This window comes from Acanthochromis polyacanthus, chromosome 4, assembly GCF_021347895.1.
Source record: "Acanthochromis polyacanthus isolate Apoly-LR-REF ecotype Palm Island chromosome 4, KAUST_Apoly_ChrSc, whole genome shotgun sequence".
Classification (NCBI taxonomy): domain Eukaryota; kingdom Metazoa; phylum Chordata; class Actinopteri; family Pomacentridae; genus Acanthochromis; species Acanthochromis polyacanthus.
This window is the reverse complement of record NC_067116.1, coordinates 18939314-18956957: the sequence shown is the minus strand read 5'-3', so window position 1 is coordinate 18956957 and position 17644 is coordinate 18939314. Positions and strand designations below refer to the sequence as shown.

General features: G+C 41.5%; 1 protein-coding gene across 4 annotated transcripts in view; it reads right to left on the bottom strand.

Moving 5' to 3' along the window:
* lrp8 (low density lipoprotein receptor-related protein 8, apolipoprotein e receptor) overlaps positions 1-17644 on the bottom strand; it is a 216467-nt gene that overhangs the window by 65203 nt on the left and 133620 nt on the right. For all 4 annotated transcript variants that reach the window (XM_022197266.2, XM_022197269.2, XM_022197268.2 and 1 more), the window contains exon 5: positions 1269-1643. In XM_022197266.2, coding sequence (XP_022052958.1) covers positions 1269-1643 — 375 coding nt within the window. The remainder of the gene's footprint in view (positions 1-1268; positions 1644-17644) is intronic.

Here is a 17644-nt window from a genome sequence, read left to right as displayed (position 1 = left end):
GGGAGTGTGAAGAGGAGACCAGATGGGGGTCTCGTTTGATGAAGGACCTTCACCTCCCACACATGCACGCACACTCACATTCAGAAAACACATACGGTCAAACTTGCACCCAGAGTTTCACCTTCTGCTTGTACAGATCACATGGTTGCTTGGCAACACACTCACGGATCATCGCGATAAAGTTAGCATTGATCTCCCATCAGTCATTTGGTGGCACATTTGTCACACAGCCTTTGTTCTAACAAGTCCTCAAATTCATACGACCGTATCGGTCGTATGCACCGTGCACCAGAATACGACCCGTGAGAGCGTATTTACGTTAGCGCCCCTACGGGGAAAAGGAACGCATTACAGGATTTAATTCACGAAACGGCTTTTCCATCGCAAAACGGCTTTTTCCTCACTTTCCCAACACGGGGTTAGGGTTATGGTTAAGGGTAGGGTTAGGGTTAGGGATAGTGTTAGATAAGAGTTTGTTCATGGTGACGTTTCACCTGCGACTCCGGAGTGTCGATATTTATTCAACCGCTAGAGGTCGCATACGTCAAAACTTAACACTGGGTCGTAATACGGGCGTGTACAGATGACCTATGTGGTCGTTTTTTGCTTGAGGACAGGCTGCTTTGTTTATAAACAGCGAGGAAGCCTTTGAAGTAGATCCTTCTCGAAGTGGAAAGCCACACATAGTCACTGGTCCATAACGCAACAGGAATTATTGTTGATAGCCATTAATTACCTTCATTAAAGGCTACGAGTGGTATTAACTTTTCATAATTACAACAGCAACCAACAACAAATTTACCCTCCTTACAAGTTAGGAGCAAAGAGCGGATAGCTTACATAAAATTCTAATTGGATGAAATATTCTATAATTATAAATAACTAATTTATTCTTTTGGAGCTGAATCCTTTAGCATTACCCTTCACATCACCCTCCACAGAATGAAAATACAGTCACATTGTTTGAGGATAAACTCTGCGGGCTGTTTTTGTTTTAATTAAGGAATATGTCAAATGTGACACTCATTTTTCTAATCGCTTTGAACAACACTGATGTTCTATGGCACTGGGGAAATGTTATATCATGCTGTGGCACAGACAATTCCTGTTAGAAGGATAAATCCGTGAGGCTTGTTTGATAATAATTCAAATGAAAGCAGCACAATCCTTTTACAAGTTCATTTAGTTTCACACTCATTTGCACCCTCATTTATCTGCCCACTCACCAGTCAAACCACAAAAATGCACCACATCCACGGCGGACTTACGGCAGTTTGCTTCGTCTGATTTATCCTTGCAGTCTGCGTCGCCGTCACACTTCCAGTTCATGTGGACGCACTCTCCGCTCCCGCACTGGAACTCGCCCTCCGGACAGCGAGGTTTCTGGGGCTCCGTCCTCCGGCTGCAGCGCTCCATGGACTCGTCGGACTTGTCCTTACAGTCCGGGTCGCCGTCGCAGCTCCACAGGGCAGGGATGCACTCAGAGTCGTTGCAGCGGAACTCGTGCTGGCCGCAGGTCGGAGCCGAGCATTTCTCCTCATCGCTGGCGTCCCCACAGTCATCGTCACCGTCGCACACGAAGATCGGTGCCACACACTTCCCGTTACGGCACTGAAAGTCTTTGGAGGGACAGGCCTTGGCATCTGCAGGAGGAATGGGAGAGGTGGATTAAAATACAAGATGTTAACACTGATGTGAATATACTGCACATACAGCTTAATGTGCTAGATAAATATGATTTTATCATTTTAATTTTGTAAATATTTTTAATAGAAGAAACTCAAGCCAGCTGTTACACGAAGCATAAATTCAGCAGAACTAATTTTAGAAGCTGTGTACGTGGGAGTAGATCAGAGGAAATCTGAATGAGAGGACAGATATAGTTAACTTATCACAGATTTTCTTCAAACTCCTTCGGGGAGTAGAAATATATGCAGGAACGTCTTTCCCTCCTTTTCTTGGAGTTGGAATAAAAAAAGAAAAAGCTGGTGTTAAGATTTGGAGTTAATGAGCAAAAGGCGATTCCAGAACTGCTGCTTTTGCTCTTGAGCTTTTGGTGTCTGGAAAGAGCAAAAGAAACAGTTTGATCTAAAGTCAAACTGGAGACTGTGCACAGCGCTGAAGTGCACCTATTTAAAACACATAATCCTTGTAAGTCTGACAGAACAAAGTGAGGCAGGTGCAGGAACGCAGAGAAGATGTGCAGTAACTGTTGAAAAAACTGGAGTTTAAGGAACAGATCAACCTTCCTCATGGGAAAAGCATGGATTATGAATGACTTAAAAATACACAAAATCTAAACCCTTTAATAAATTAATGTTATTCCACTACAGCACAGTAGATAAACATGTTGCTGACCATGTTTAGCACAGGGTCTGGAACATATGTGCAGCAGGGGTACAGTCTGGGAAAATGGGTGTATAATGAGCAGAGTTGGGTCACAGCTGCAGGTGCCTGCCGCAGTGCAGAGCTGTTTGGATGTGTGTGTGAGCACTTCCACAAAAACACCTTTGCTAACTGAATATTCATCTCCAAGTCTGCTTTTTTGCTTTCTTCCACATTAAAGACACAAATTATCATTATGAAGTGTAATAATTTGTCAGCTTTTAATGCATTCTGTCTGAGGGGTTTGTGTGTTGGCAAACTGTGTTTCCTCTTTGCCATATCAAAGCAGTGACATTATCTAATTCCAGTCAAGCCGGACAAATCAATTTGAATCATGTGTACTGCTACCAAAAAAACCCCAAAAAACAAACAAAAAACAAGAAAACAGTTGCAACGCTCCTCTCTGGGCGACCGACATAACTGCTTCATCCTCTCTCTCTGTTACCTTCCCACACAGTGCGCCAAAGGGACTCATTATGATAATAGGCTATTGGATTCCCTGCTAGCTATTACAGCTAGCATGCTAATCATCCCCACTCAGATCTAAGTAATTTAATTAACATGAGCACATAAACAACATCAGCAGCATCCCGGTAGAAACTCAGGTGGTTTGAGGGTCGTGTGAGGTGTTTGTGCAAACAAAGTTACAGCACAATTATATTCCAAACTTTATGTACAAACAGCAAGAGGTATTTTGCTTGTGAAGATTAGAAACAGATTTTGCTTCATCCCAATGGGTGAATGTGGTGCGGCTGACTAAATGCTTTAGTTTTTTATGCTTTAAAGAGTTTTTCATTAAAGCAGAGAGCCTGGTCAGCCAGGTGTGCTGGCTATAAGCAGCAAGACAGGGATGAAAAGCTTGTTAGTATGTCTCCCACTGGGATACAGAACAACATGAGAGATAGTTTGTTTTCAAAAGCTTAATTTCCACTAAAGAAACAGACAGAGAGGTTGGAATTCATCTATTTTCAGTCGAGTTTGAAACTCTCAGGCTGTATTGAAGCCATTTTTCCAACCTTAAAGAGTAGCAGGGAGCCTGGGGAGGGAATCTGCTCTTATTCTCTGTTTTTTTCCCTTTCATTCCTACACAAACTTGTTAAAATTACACCATTTATCACAGCCAGAATCTGTGAAAACAGAAAGAAAAGTTAGATTTCAAACTTCCTGATGGTCCTTGAACTGTTCACTTCTGATGGGAAAAAAAATAACCAAATCTAAGCTGTGATATTTAATAAGATCATTTTATTCAGCATGCCTCATTTAAACATTGTTCAAAGCTGATCCATTTACTACAATCAAACTGAAAAAAATCTGAGCTCCTCCGCACAATTGTACAATCATTAGTCAAGAACAAAATAGCTGCAGTATGTAGGGTCATATTGTTTTCCAGGATTCTTAACAGCTGTGGGCAGTTTGAACATTTTCTACATGCTGATTTTATTTATCTTTTTACATTTTTTGCAGGGTAAATAATTAAAGAGTTTCAGCTAAAATGAAAGGAAAGGTTTAACAAAACTGTGGTGAGACCAGCCATGTTGTTTGATCTGGAGACAGTGTCCCTGAAGAAAAGACAGGAGGCAGAGCTGGAGGTAGCAGAACTGAAGATGCTGAGGTTTTCTTTGGGAGTGACCAGGATGGATAGGATCAGGAATGAGTACATCAGAGGGACAGCACATGTTAGAGGCTTTGGAGATAAAGTCAGAGAGGCCAGACTGAGATGGTTTGGACATGTCCAGAGGAGAGAGAGTGAATATATTGGTAGAAGGATGCTGAGTTTCCCACTGCCAGCCAGGAGGCCTAGAGGAAGACCAAAGAGGAGGTTTATGGATGTGGTTAAAGAGGACATGAAGGTAGTTGGTGTGAGAGAAGAAGATGCAGAAGACAGGGTTAGATGGAGGCAATTGATTCGCTGTGGCGACCCCTGAAGGGAAAAGCCGAAAGGAAAAGAAGAAGAACTTTTTTTTTTTTTACGGTTTTTGCAGCAATGTCCGGTTTCCCAAATGTAATCGGTGTAACTGACTGCACTCATGCTGCTGTAAGGGCTCTGAGTGAAAATGAATTTGTCTATGTGAACCGAAAAAATGTACATTCAATCAGTGTACAAATTATTTGTACATCGGACATGATCATAACAAATTTAGTGTCAGGGTGGCCTGGGTCAACACATGATTCATTCATCCTGACGCACAGCAGTGAAAAGACTGCAGGCCGGCGCTGAGTAAAATGCCGTGGATCAGCAGCTTATTTATATACAGATACATTCATGAATTACTTTGCATTGACCATTCATGGTAAAATGTGGGTGTGTTGTGGGCGGAATGTGAGGTGGATCCACCTGTGCAATCTTTCAGCTGGTGTGTGATTTATAAAGGGGAAATTGTGTGCAGCTGTGCTTACGCTCAGTTTTATAAATCAGAATATTTTTTGGGGTATACGCCCATTTCAGATTTTCGGCGTATGCAAACTTTTAGTATGGATCCTACGCAATGTTTTATAAATGAGGCCCCAGGTCATCTGACGCAGCACTCATCACTCTCCTTCTTGGACAAATAGTCCTTACACAGCCTGGAGGTGTGTTTGGGGCCATTGTCTTGTGAAAAAAATAAATGATGGTCCAACTAAAGGCAAACTGGATGAGATGGCATGTCACTGCAGGATGCTGTGGTAGTCATGTTGGTTCAGTGTGCCTTCAATTTGGAATAAATCCCCATTCAAGCTTGTTGCTTTTCCTTAGTAGTGGTTTCTTAGCAGCTATTTGACCATAAAGGCCTGATTGGTCAGTCCTCTCTGAACAGTTCATGTAGAGATGTGTCTGCTACTAGAACTCTGTGTGGCATTTATCTGGGCTCTAATGTGAGGTGCTGTTAATTTGCGATTTCTGAGGCTGGTGATTCGGAGGAACTTATCCTCAGCAGCAGAGGTGGCTCTTGGTCTTCCATTCCTCGGGCGGTCCTCATGTGAGCCAGTTTTCATCGTAGCCCTTGATTAAATAAACCGTGACAAGGCACACTTGAGTAGAGAAAACCATTTCAGGGGACTACCTCATGAAGCTCATTGTTGCTCATTAGTTTTGATGTCTTCAGCATGTATCTACAATGTAGAAAAGAGTAAAAATAAAGAAAAACATTGAATGAGAAGGTGTGTCCAAACTTTTGGCTGGTAGTGTACATCGAAAACAAAACCTTATTGAGATGAAGCAGCAGAGGTATCTCTGATGCATCAAGGTTTGTGGGCTGCTACCATGCAGAAGGGAGTATATCTACCAACACTGGTCCAAACAGGGACAAAACATAAAACAGCAGATTTATCCTGTCCTCCGCTGGAACATTAAAGCTTTTCTCCGCATTACTCGATAACATTGAGAGTTTCACCTTAGTCTTACCAAGCTAGGCTCAGGCTCTTTGATAACCTAATTGAAAAGGTCTGAACACTTTCATGATCCGAATAAATAATTTGGTCCTTTTTCAAAGAGAATTTTTTATCTTGCATCTAAAAAGTTTTTGGATGAATGCATGCACATTTCACAACTCTCCTCAACTTTAAATTGACACCCAGTACTTTACTAGGAGAAAAACAACTTCCTCATACAAAACACTTTTTTCTTAAGAAAGTTAGTGAAAATGTCTCCAGCATTTTGACCAAATTACCTACAAACTGCTACTTCATATTTCAGAGAGGATAGTGTCTCCTTCAGCTCTATTTGTGCATGCATCTTGCACGTATTTCCTTCAGTGACTGTCCACTTCCTGAAAACTGACTTTATTCATTTTTATAGACATATTCTGGAAACTGAAATCATTTTGAGTTTGGTCATTTGATTAGCTCTTTTGATTTGCTCTTTACCATGCCATTTCACACTTCATGTACGGTTTCTGCTCTTTCATTTTTTCCTGATATTCATCACTACATTTGCTGTTTTTTTCATTTTATTGTATGTTTTTATTTATATTGTTATCGGTCTCCTCAAGTATTTGCTATGTCATGTTATTACTTTGTAATTTTCAATTAAACATAATGCCCTCAAAATTAATGCAATTCTCTAATACTGGAATGCCACATTTGGTATCTTTCAGCATGACCTGAAACATCACCACATACAATACTATGCAAATCGTTAATACAGATGATATTTTTAGATTCTTATCCTTCATGCAATACCATCAAGGACGCATCTGATCGGCTCTAAATTCACTCCACGGCATGCAAACAACCCCAAACATCTGTCAAGGTGTTTTTTTTTCTGTTTACTGCACTCTGAACAAAGGTAAATGATAAACAAAAAGCACAACTTTTGAAGCACAAAGTTTTGTATGGAAACTTTTGCACAGCCTATTCACACACTCGAGTAAAGGACAGGTCAGCTCTGTGTTAGTTCAATCCCCTGATCCTCTCACCTGGCGACGTCAAACCTGACACACACGAAGAAGACTTTGATTGATCAGCCAGCGCCTCTCAGTTAACACTGGCCTAAACCAATCCTCAGAATCAGATGTGGGGTGCGGGGGTGGGGGTGGGGGGGAGACAGGTGCTCAGTGGACCACATGTGGTGGCAGATCCACTGATAGATGGGACAGCAGAAAAGCTCTCCCACCCATTCCCACAACAGCATGAAAGTTTGATTTAATAGCAGATAAAGGCAGAGAGGATATATACGGAAGGATTACAGTCAAACTGTCACCTGTATGTTACAAAGAAAATCTAAGTTAATATATGTCTGATATCTGTTAAAATTAATATGAATGCCTTGATGGATGTCTCAAAATGCTAGAATAACCCAGTACCGATGCAAAGTCTTTCTTTGTCTAGGATTTAGCAGAAGAAAAATGTAAGAAAAATAAGTAAGCAGTTAAAGGATTTCAGATTGGAGGTGGACTCCTGACTGTTAATTAAACACATCCATCCAAAGGATTATTCTACCAATTACAATTTTAAATAGGTAATCAGTAATCTGTACCTGATTACATCTTGACAGTAACCTTCCCCCCGTAGGTGAATGTGTTTAACTTGGGGTCAAAGCTTTCTATCCATCTATCCCCAGACCCTCCACTGGACAGCTAATAGATGGAGCAGTGAGATAGGGCACAGCTTATTGACCTTGGTCTGAAGGACAATTGGACTCTCTTCTGGCATGGACTAGCACCTAGCAAGCAGCTATGGACACACACGCACACACACACAAACACACACACAAAGTGGAAAAGATCTCTACTGAGACACACCTGACCAGAGGTACACACGTACAGATAGACAGTAAAAGCTCCAAACAAATTTAATGCACTGATACCAGACAGACACACACAGATGCACACACGGTTCTCCTCAATGCTTTTCTCTACGAGTCACTGACTTTAACGTTTCTGGAGCGAAGAATCCAATCAGATTCTGGTCTAACATGTCAGCCACTGAGCCGTGGCGTGGGAGCATGTACATGTGTCCGCACACATGCTCCTGATCTCGCCCACTTGTCTTACAAACCTCAGTTCACCAGGTGTGCAAGCAGAAAAGCAAGCTGGAGATCACAGATCAGCTCTTAACAACCAGAAATAGAAATAAAATATTTACTCCACAGCACCGACTAACACGCCACATTTACTGAACAGAACTGAGGTGCGCTTGCTGTAGAATCGAAAACAGACAGCAACACCTCAAGGCATTTGAGTGGTGAGTAGACTTAATGGGCTGTACAGTAGACAAGCAACATGTTCATCTACTCCATGGAATATCAATATGCATGCCTCATCTTTCACACGAGAGCATCACTAAAAACGAATCTGTGCTGAGTAGGGCATACCTTGTACTGTCAGAAACATGAAGGTAATTGCAAACAAATCATCAAAATATTCATGACAACCGATAGAGGAAAAATTCAAAATCCAAAAAAGGAGGAAAATATTTTGTTCAATTATTTAATATTCGTTAAAAAGTCAAAACTATTTTATGATTACTTAGTGTGCAAACAACATATCTGCAGTGCTGTTCAAAGGTTTCGCGTGCTTCAGATGTTTGGATTTGTACATACCATCCTAAACTGGCTGAAGGGTACTTTTAGACTGGTGTTGCATGACCTGTCACTTTGACCAAGTCCATTCACCGCTGAAAACCTAACCTGCTAAAGCAGGACTGCCCTCACCAAAACAAAGGCAAATGTCATGTACTCAGAAAGAGCTAAATGCCCTTTTCAACAGAATGGTCCTTTAATATCACATACAGAAAGAGACAACAGAGGAGTGATGGTATTGTATCACATACACTCAACAAAAATATAAACACAATACTTTTGTTTTTGCTCCCATTTTTTATGAGATGAACTCAAAGATCTAATTTTTTTCCACATCCACAATATCACCATTTCTCTCAAATATTGCTCACAAATCTGTCTAAATCTGTGATAGTGAGCACTTCTCCTTTGCTGAGATAATCCATCCCACCTCACAGGTGTGCCATATCAAGATGCTGATTAGACACCATAATTAGTGCACAGGTGTGCCTTAGACTGCCCACAATAAAAGGCCACTCTGAAAGGTGCAGTTTTGTTTTATTGGGGGGGGGTCCACTCCTCTTCAATGGCTGTGCAAAGTTGCGGGATATTGGCGGGAACTGGTACACGCTGTCGTATACGCCAATCCAGAGCATCCCAAACATGCTCAATGGGTGACATGTCCGGTGAGTATGCTGGCCATGCAAGAACTGGGACGTTTTCAGCTTCCAACAGATCCTTGCAACATTGGGCCGTGCATTATCCTGCTGCAACATGAGGTGATGTTCTTGGATGTGTGGCACAACAATGGGCCTCAGGATCTCGTCACGGTATCTCTGTGCATTCAAAATGCCATCAATAAAATGCACCTGTGTTCTTCGTCCATAACAGATGTCTGCCCATACCATAACCCCACCGCCACCATGGGCCACTCCATCCACAACATTGACATCAGAAAACCGCTCACCAACACGACGCCACACACGCTGTCTGCCATCTGCCCTGAACAGTGTAAACCGGGATTCATCCGTGAAGAGAACACCTCTTGGATGCCAGATGCCATCCAATGTGAGCATTTGTCCACTCAAGTCGGTTACGACGATGAACTGGAGTCAGGTGGAGACCCCGATGAGAACGACGAGCATGCAGATGAGCTTCCCCGAGACGGTTTCTGACAGTTTGTGCAGAAATTCTTTGGTTATGCAAACCGATTGTTTCATATGCTGGATGTGGAGGTCCTGGGCTGGTGTGGTTACACGTGGTCTGCGGTTGTGAGGCTGGTTGGATGTACTGCCAAATTCTCTGAAACGCCTTTGGAGACAGCTTATGGTAGAGAAATGAACATTCAATACACGAGCAACAGCTCTGGTTGACATTTCTGCTGTCAGCATTCCAATTGCACGCTCCCTTAAATCATGTGACATCTGTGGCATTGTGCTGTGTGATAAAGCTGCACCTTTCAGAGTGGCCTTTTATTGTGGGCAGTCTAAGGCACACCTGTGCACTAATCATGGTGTTTAATCAGCATCTTGATGTGGCACACCTGTGAGGTGGGATGGATTATCTCAGCAAAGGAGAAGTGCTCACTATCACAGATTTAGACAGATTTGTGAACAGTATTTGAGAGAAATGGTGATATTGTGTATGTGGAAAAAGTTTTAGATCTTTGAGTTCATCTCATAAAAAATGGGAGCAAAAACATAAGCATTGCGTTTATATTATATTGTAGTTAACATGTTTGTACAAATTCTTAAAGCAACAGAGCTCTTGATCTGGGTCCAAGAAGTACGTTATTAAAGGAAAAATCAGTGTTCACTGATATGACATGAGAAGGTGCCTTTTTAGGGCCACCAAGGAGCAAAATTACAGGTTGTCAATTTGTAAATTGCATAAATGTGACGCTGAAATCACTCGGCACATGAATGAAAAACCTGACTCCAAAAAATGAACGCCATTTTCTTGCACTTAAAAAGCCCACGACTCTCAAGACACCTCCTCCTCTACTGGGTCAGTGTTTTTGGTACAGGTAGCTAATGTACCATTTGCTATGCATCAGGCACCATTACCCTTGAAATCATTAAAACAGAAAATTGTCAGAGGAAAAAGAGTGCCAGAGGCGTTAGCATCCCTGCATCATCTGTAACCAGGTGGCTGTCTCCTGCCCAGGTTTGGAAATTTTAATCTGCCACTTTGAGTCTAAACACTGAGGAGTAGAGGAGAAAGAGGAAGAGGACAAGAGGAAGGAGAGTCAGTCTTAGATCATCCTTTTGATGCAACACATTCTACCAGAGTGTGTGTGTGAAGACAGACACAGACAACTTGACATGCAGTCCCTCTCCAGGGTTCTCACACAGTTGTTATCAGTGCTTTGGCTACATTAGACGTTTGAAGCAGCAACAGAGAAGGATGGCACATGTGCGCACACATAAACACACGCACACGCATACACACACACACATACACACTTGTGACCAGCAGACAGACAGGCCCCGAGCTTTCAGTGCTTCAACTTACTGTAACATAAAAGTGATCCTCTTCTCCTAATGGAATAGACAGCGAGGAGAGATGAAATTCCGAATAGATTTATCACTGACTGACAAACAGACGGCAGCTTCAGAAGAAATTCACTTTCCACCAGCGATGGCCAAATGGGGTTTAACAGGCACAGAGCCGACACTACATGTTTGGAGTACTGGTGGGGAAGAGCCATCACACATGTCAGTCATCTCTTTTGGTTGGAAGAAGAAAAAAAAAAAAATATGACATGACATAGTTATTGAGGAGTAGTTTTGGATTTTCAGTCATGTTAAAGTTCAATTATATTTGTGATTGAACATGCATTACTGTATCTGACTAGCTGTCTCAATCAGCTGGTGTCAGGGATGCCATATAAACATGTGCATATAAAACATGCTTTCTAAATAGTTTGGAGGAAAAATCCAGCTACAGTTTCAAAGCTTCACCTTTTCTATGTGACGTTTCCCTGTAAGCGCTACTATTTGAACTGAGATTTCAAAAATACACATTAAAAACATTAATTTGTCAAACTCCTGCTGAAAGAAGGTTTAGTCAAACCTAGTTTTACACCACTTCTCGAACTCTTGTGCTTTTAGACCCCAGCATGACTGCAGGAGCTACTGCAATGCTACAAACAATAAAGTGATAAAGTGCAACAAATCTCATAAAGTACTGGAGAGCCTTTCCACCTTCCTCTCCATAATAAAATCGTCCAAATGGAAACCTTTTGTTAACCTATACTGGTGAGGCTGTCTTTGCTCTGAGTAAAAACATGTCAAACTGAGTGTGAAAGCCGCTGAAAATAAGACCTCGATGCGGCGTGGCAGCACAGCCTGGGGAATCCAAGCAAAATGGCAGCTTAGATGAAGAGAAAAATGGCACAAAATTCACTGAGAGACTGAAACTCTTGATGTAACCTGATTGGTATACACCAGGGAAAGACTTCTCTTAACCACCTTCATGATGAGTGGAGACTAGGGGGACTGAGCACACACACATACACTGAGCATAGACACACACTCACACACACACATCCCAACAGAGATGGCGTACTGAATTGAACAGGATATTCTAACAGCTCAATCACTATACCATCTGACAGCAGCTTAGAATTGAATATTAACTGCCTTACAAGCAATCGCAGTAGACTGAATGTGTGTGCAGTTGGTGTGTGATGAATGCTCTGGTGTGTTCCCATATACAAGCAGGCACGTGCAGTGACATAATGTGCATTGTGGGTGACATTAGTCAAAATATTTCAGAAGATTTCAGCCATTAAAATGTAAATGTGTCATGGCCGTCACTCCATTCTCATGGCTCCCCACAGTCTTAAATCTTATCAGCATCCTCTCCCCCTCCCATAACACACAACACACATGAACACATGTACATAGACGTGCCTGTCTGCATGCCTGTCTGGAAAATAATTGTGCTCCCACCCATAATTGTCAAGCAGTAAATCTATGAATACATTAAAAATAGGTCACTGTGATTAAGTGTGATGATTGCATCTCCACAATAAATATATAATCATGTATTTTACCATGCATGCTGCATGATAATGACATAATTACCATTTTAGATGGCCTCATCCTAACAGAGATGTTGTCATGTGTAATCTCTCCACAGCTCTAAGCATGCTTCCTAATCCACGATGCAAACTGTTGTATAACTATGTAACAGGCTGAATCTTCACTAGAAACCCAACAGTTACACCCTGCTGCTAGAACAGCCTCTGGTGCAGAAAGTTTGATAGTGTTATCAGTCTGTCAGAAAAGAAGGATTATTTTTAAGCTAAACACTACACATTATTCATTCCACAACTCCAATGAATTCGAGGAGTGTTGGGAAATATTAAAGGTGGGGTGACTGTATCGAAGTGGATGTGAATGAGTTGAGATAAAATACAGATCTGTTAGTTCAACATATTTCAACATGATTTTTTAATTTTAAACCCACTGTTAGTGCAAAGCTGTACGTCTCTTTCATGTTAAAAAAACAAACAGAAGGTGTGGAAAAAGAAATACAATTTCAAAAGATGAAATTTTGAGATCTGTGAGCAAAGTGAGAATTGGTTGGTGAGCAGTAAGCAGTAATCTGCGGCTGAAAGTAAAGCCAACGCACAATCACCAAAATCTGCAGTTCCTTTAATGTCCACTTGAAGCTGACTCAAAAGACAAGCAAACCCCCACAGACCCTCTAAATATCCAGCTTTTCAGCACAAATAAACATGATTACAACCTGGCACAAAAAATATGGTTTTGGTCTCTGTAGCTAATTTCCCCAAACATCATGCCTAAACAAAGGTGAACTGTGACATAATTCACTCATTTAAAATGTATTAAGGCTTAAAGTTGTCTTCGGTCAAAGATGTAGCCACTTTGAGTGACAGGTGGACATTATCATAAGACACAGATTAGCTTTACATGCTAGAAGCCAGAATTACTTGTTACCTGCAGCTGTAGCTTTAGTAGATAGTAGCCTACAGCCATTTAAGTAACAATATAAACTGAAAAGGCAGTGCATATCTGACCACTTCAGGAAAGCTATTGAAAGAAACTAAAGCACTGCCGAAACCTCAGTGAGATGTGTTGAAAATAAAGAATTTTTGTACCTGTGAACATGTCAAGGGGCTTTTGGAGTGCCATTTTAGTGGCAAATGCATTAAACAGGGACGCAACTGCATTCGCTTCAGCATGCAGTAGCATGATACCAGTTAGCATTTCAGAAGGTAGCAGCCATTTAGTCGATCATGTTGACACCGTGAATGTTTCATCTTTTCAAAGAGGCTGATACAACACTCTTGTTACACATACACCCCCCGGTCAAAAGTTTTGAGACACTTTCTCATTCAAATAAATTAGAACCTGTCTCAAAACTTTTGACAGGGGGTGTAGATGTGATGGGCTTTGAGCACACTTGATTGCCTGGGAAGTGAGGTGGGTCTGTGGCTATCAATAGTTTAGCGGTCAGGGAAGCGGCACAGTGAAAAGATCCTTCCTCTCTGACTCTTACACTCTGCTGCATCTCTCTAGGGCTGCAGCCAAGTTGTGTTTCCACTTTGGTCAAGTTCAAGACAAGCAGGTTTATCCTTTCATTCCCATTTCATACTGACAGTGTCTGTATGTGTGCACGGAGAAGGACAGTACTGGAGGTGAAAGAGGAGTGAGGAATGTTCTTTAAGCCATCACTGGAAGAAAACAGTCTGCTTGGGTGCAGCCGCCTCTGGGTGCCCACTGAGCCTGCTTGTGTGCCGGCGCTCCATTACATTACACCTACGCACACAGTGAGAGCAGTCAAAGGATTATAAATGAAGGAGAACATAATGGGAAGAAACTCTGAGACAAGAGGCTAGCACTTGATGTCTATGCAGTCACCTCTTCTGGTGGAAATGTGGCTGAAGCAAGATAAAAGAGGCAAAACACACCACCGTAACCATACACTTCATAGATGGGTGAACTCCTCTTTGATCTGTTATCAAATAATAGAATCAAAGTTACATTTACTCGCCAGCTACCTGGACTAAAGAAGTTATATATTGCACGTGTGTAGGCTTGGAAGAGGGAATGTGCAGATTTTTATTATTTTCATGTCATACTCTTCCCATCTTACTTAGGATATCCAGTGCGTGTTGAAAGCACCTGATAAACGTGTATATTAAGATGTGGAGTCGTATTAACTCCCTTCCTTCTACTACCTATGAGATTAACACACACAGACAGCACACACACAATGCCTCCCTCTCCTCTGCCCCTCTCCGCCTTGCAATAAAACACCAGCTAACATATCCCTGGTGGGCATCGATTCGGCAGCAGCTATCTGTAATGTAACATAGCAGCACAGGCAGAAGTAAAAGAGCAACAGGTCCCCAGGGCCTACAGGAGCCTCTCTGACTGCCGTCTCTCCCCCTGTCTGTTTCTCTCTGTTTGTGTTTCCCTGTTTTGTCCAGGTCAACAGGGCTGAAAATGTCTGTAGAGCAAGTGATGGCACTGCAGAGAGAAGAAACCAAACAGACTGATCTAAGTAAAGACAGAAAGAGGCATATGTAATATACATATAGGCATACTTGCAATGGCTGTTGTTCGTACGGTATGTTATCTTAAATGTATCTGAAGTTTAACTTGCACAAAGATGACAAAACAAAGACGGGGACAGTGTAACTGATAAGTATAGAAGAGAGAGTGCAGTAAGCAGTTAGTGAACCTTTATATTGTGCTTTAGAATGTCATAACTACGTTTGGCCTACTATCTTTGGTGTAAGTGACCACAGCTCATGTTTTGGGTTTTTGCGTTAGCTTTGTTGCAGTTTGGTTTCCTCTTTGTTCCCTGTCTTGGGGTTTTTTGGTTGTCTAGTGAGCTTTTGCCTGGAGGAACACTCAGCATGCCTCTTTGGTTTAGTCCTCTTGTGTTAATTCCAGTTTTGTGTCTGGTTGCTGGACTTTTCTTAAAGCAGAGTGTGTGGTGAATTGTTTTCCAGCTGCAGGGCATGTTTTGGACAACTGTGATGAGCTCTGGCGCTTATTCTTGGATTAACATTTTGATTAGGCCTCTTTGTCTGGTGAGGTTGGAGGGAGAACTTCATCTCCTGTGGACCATGCTTCTCACTGTGTTTCTGTCAAAAAAGGGCTGCAAGTTGACATGATACTCACTCTGTGTCTCTCTTTTTATTCCAACTGGCATCAATCGTCTTTTGTGTTTGTACCTTCAGCACTACTACAGTCCATATGATACACATCCATTGACTGCATGCACATCCCATTGCTGTTTTGTTGGTTTAGTTTGAATCAATTTCATGTGATCATTTATTTTGGATGATTGCTGAGCTACCATTGCCCTAAAATCCTAGAAAGCAGGTGCCAAAACCCAGGATCAAACCGGGGTCCCTATAGATCTTCAGTCCTATGCTCTGAGATATTTTGGCGGTGGACCGTTCAGACAAGTCTCCAGTGAGGACTTCCTACATGTTGTATACTTTGAGCCAGTTTGCCAAATGGCACAAACTAGCTTCAAAAAACAATAAAAGTAGGGAGGTTGAAAGACCTTTACATTCATATGTACATCAAATCGAAGTTTCCAGGTCATCTGTGTGTTTTCTTACAAGGGAACCCAAAGACTCAACATGTTGCATTGTTGCATCGGTTGTAGCATTTAAAAAACGACATACAGTAAAGGGAAATTTAAAAAAAAAAAAAGTAAGTGATGATGAAGCTAATATAGCAAATTTTCAAAACCTCATAAAAAGAAGAAACAAATTCCAATAGATGCGACTAGATGTGTACAGTAACTGGTTAAATTTTGGATATTAGCCAACACACAAAGCGATTTTTTTTTTTTGTCTTAATGAGGTACATGAGGCAAGACTGATGCAGCGCTAATCAGCATACTTCTGTCAAATGAACATAAACCTACATGGTTACAGTTCTTTGTTAACAAATGGCAGCAACATGCATCCATCCATTTGCTACACCTGCCCCTCCCACGCACGGCCTTGAGTCTGGAGACTAGTTACAATCTGGACAGGTCACCAGGCTGTCACAGGGCTAACACAATGAGACAAACAACCATGCATGCTTGCTCTCACATCAACGGCCAATTCAGAATCACAAATGTGGGAGGAAGTTGGAGCATTCGGAGAAAACCCTCACAACCCCCAGAAGAACATGCAAACTCCACACAGAAAGACCCCAAACAACCAGCACGGTCAATCCCCAAAGAAGTCCAATGGCAACAACACCAGTAAATGTGCTCTCTACCCAATGGGCCAGGTGTACAGTGTGGTTATTCTGCTTTTTTTGAACTGTGATACGTGAGCCTCAATCTTATATATGAAATTTTAACAGCAAGCTTAAGTAGGAGCTATATAGCCACAAGCTGATGTTAAAAAAAAAAAAAAAAAAAAGGCAAATCCATTATAGCTTGTATATTAGCACGCTAGTCACATTGGCACGATTACAATATTTTCATAGCTCTAAGGATCAAATAGCCTGAATGACTGTGATACAGCTAAGCTGCTCCTGGTAGCGGGTTAGCACAGATGAAAGTACTAGGGAGAGGGGAAGGATGCAATGAGCGGCTAAGAAAGACAAGCAAAACTAAGAGGATTAAAACACATAGAAAGATGAAAAATTCCACTTTCTTTTTTCCCCAGGTAGTAATGACATAAGTGCAACACATTTAATTGATATTTTGAGGAATTCATCTGCTTGCGTGTGGACAGTTTAATTAACTCAAACTCCTAATTTTAATTCTGACATCTTTTTTTTCCCAAAATGTAACAAGCAACTGTAATGCATTGATAGGGTAAGGGGAAATTCTTTGAATGTCTGTGCTAATTTACGTGCGTGGAAATGTAAAGTTTGCGGTGATCATGCCTTAAGCAAGCTGGATAATTCCTGTGCTTGCCAAATTAGTGCCTCAAAAGGCTACACACATGTATTTAGGCACAAACACATGCTGCATTAAGCTGCATTAATCAATTCATTAAAATTACAAGCTGATTGGTGAGGAGGTAAAAGACATTTTTAACTATGTTTTGTTGTGAATTTTTGTATGAATGTATTCAGCAAATAAAAGTGAGGTCATCCGTCTTGAAATCACCCGCTCTACCAAAACACACATAAAAGGATGTTTTACCTACACACACAGACCCTGATGCATGCAAATACACAGCTCACAGCGGCTGTGCGCCTAAACAAATGCAATTTCACATTAACATAAATTAAAGGCTCATAAACTTTCTTCAGAGGCCTCCTCTAAATGTAATAA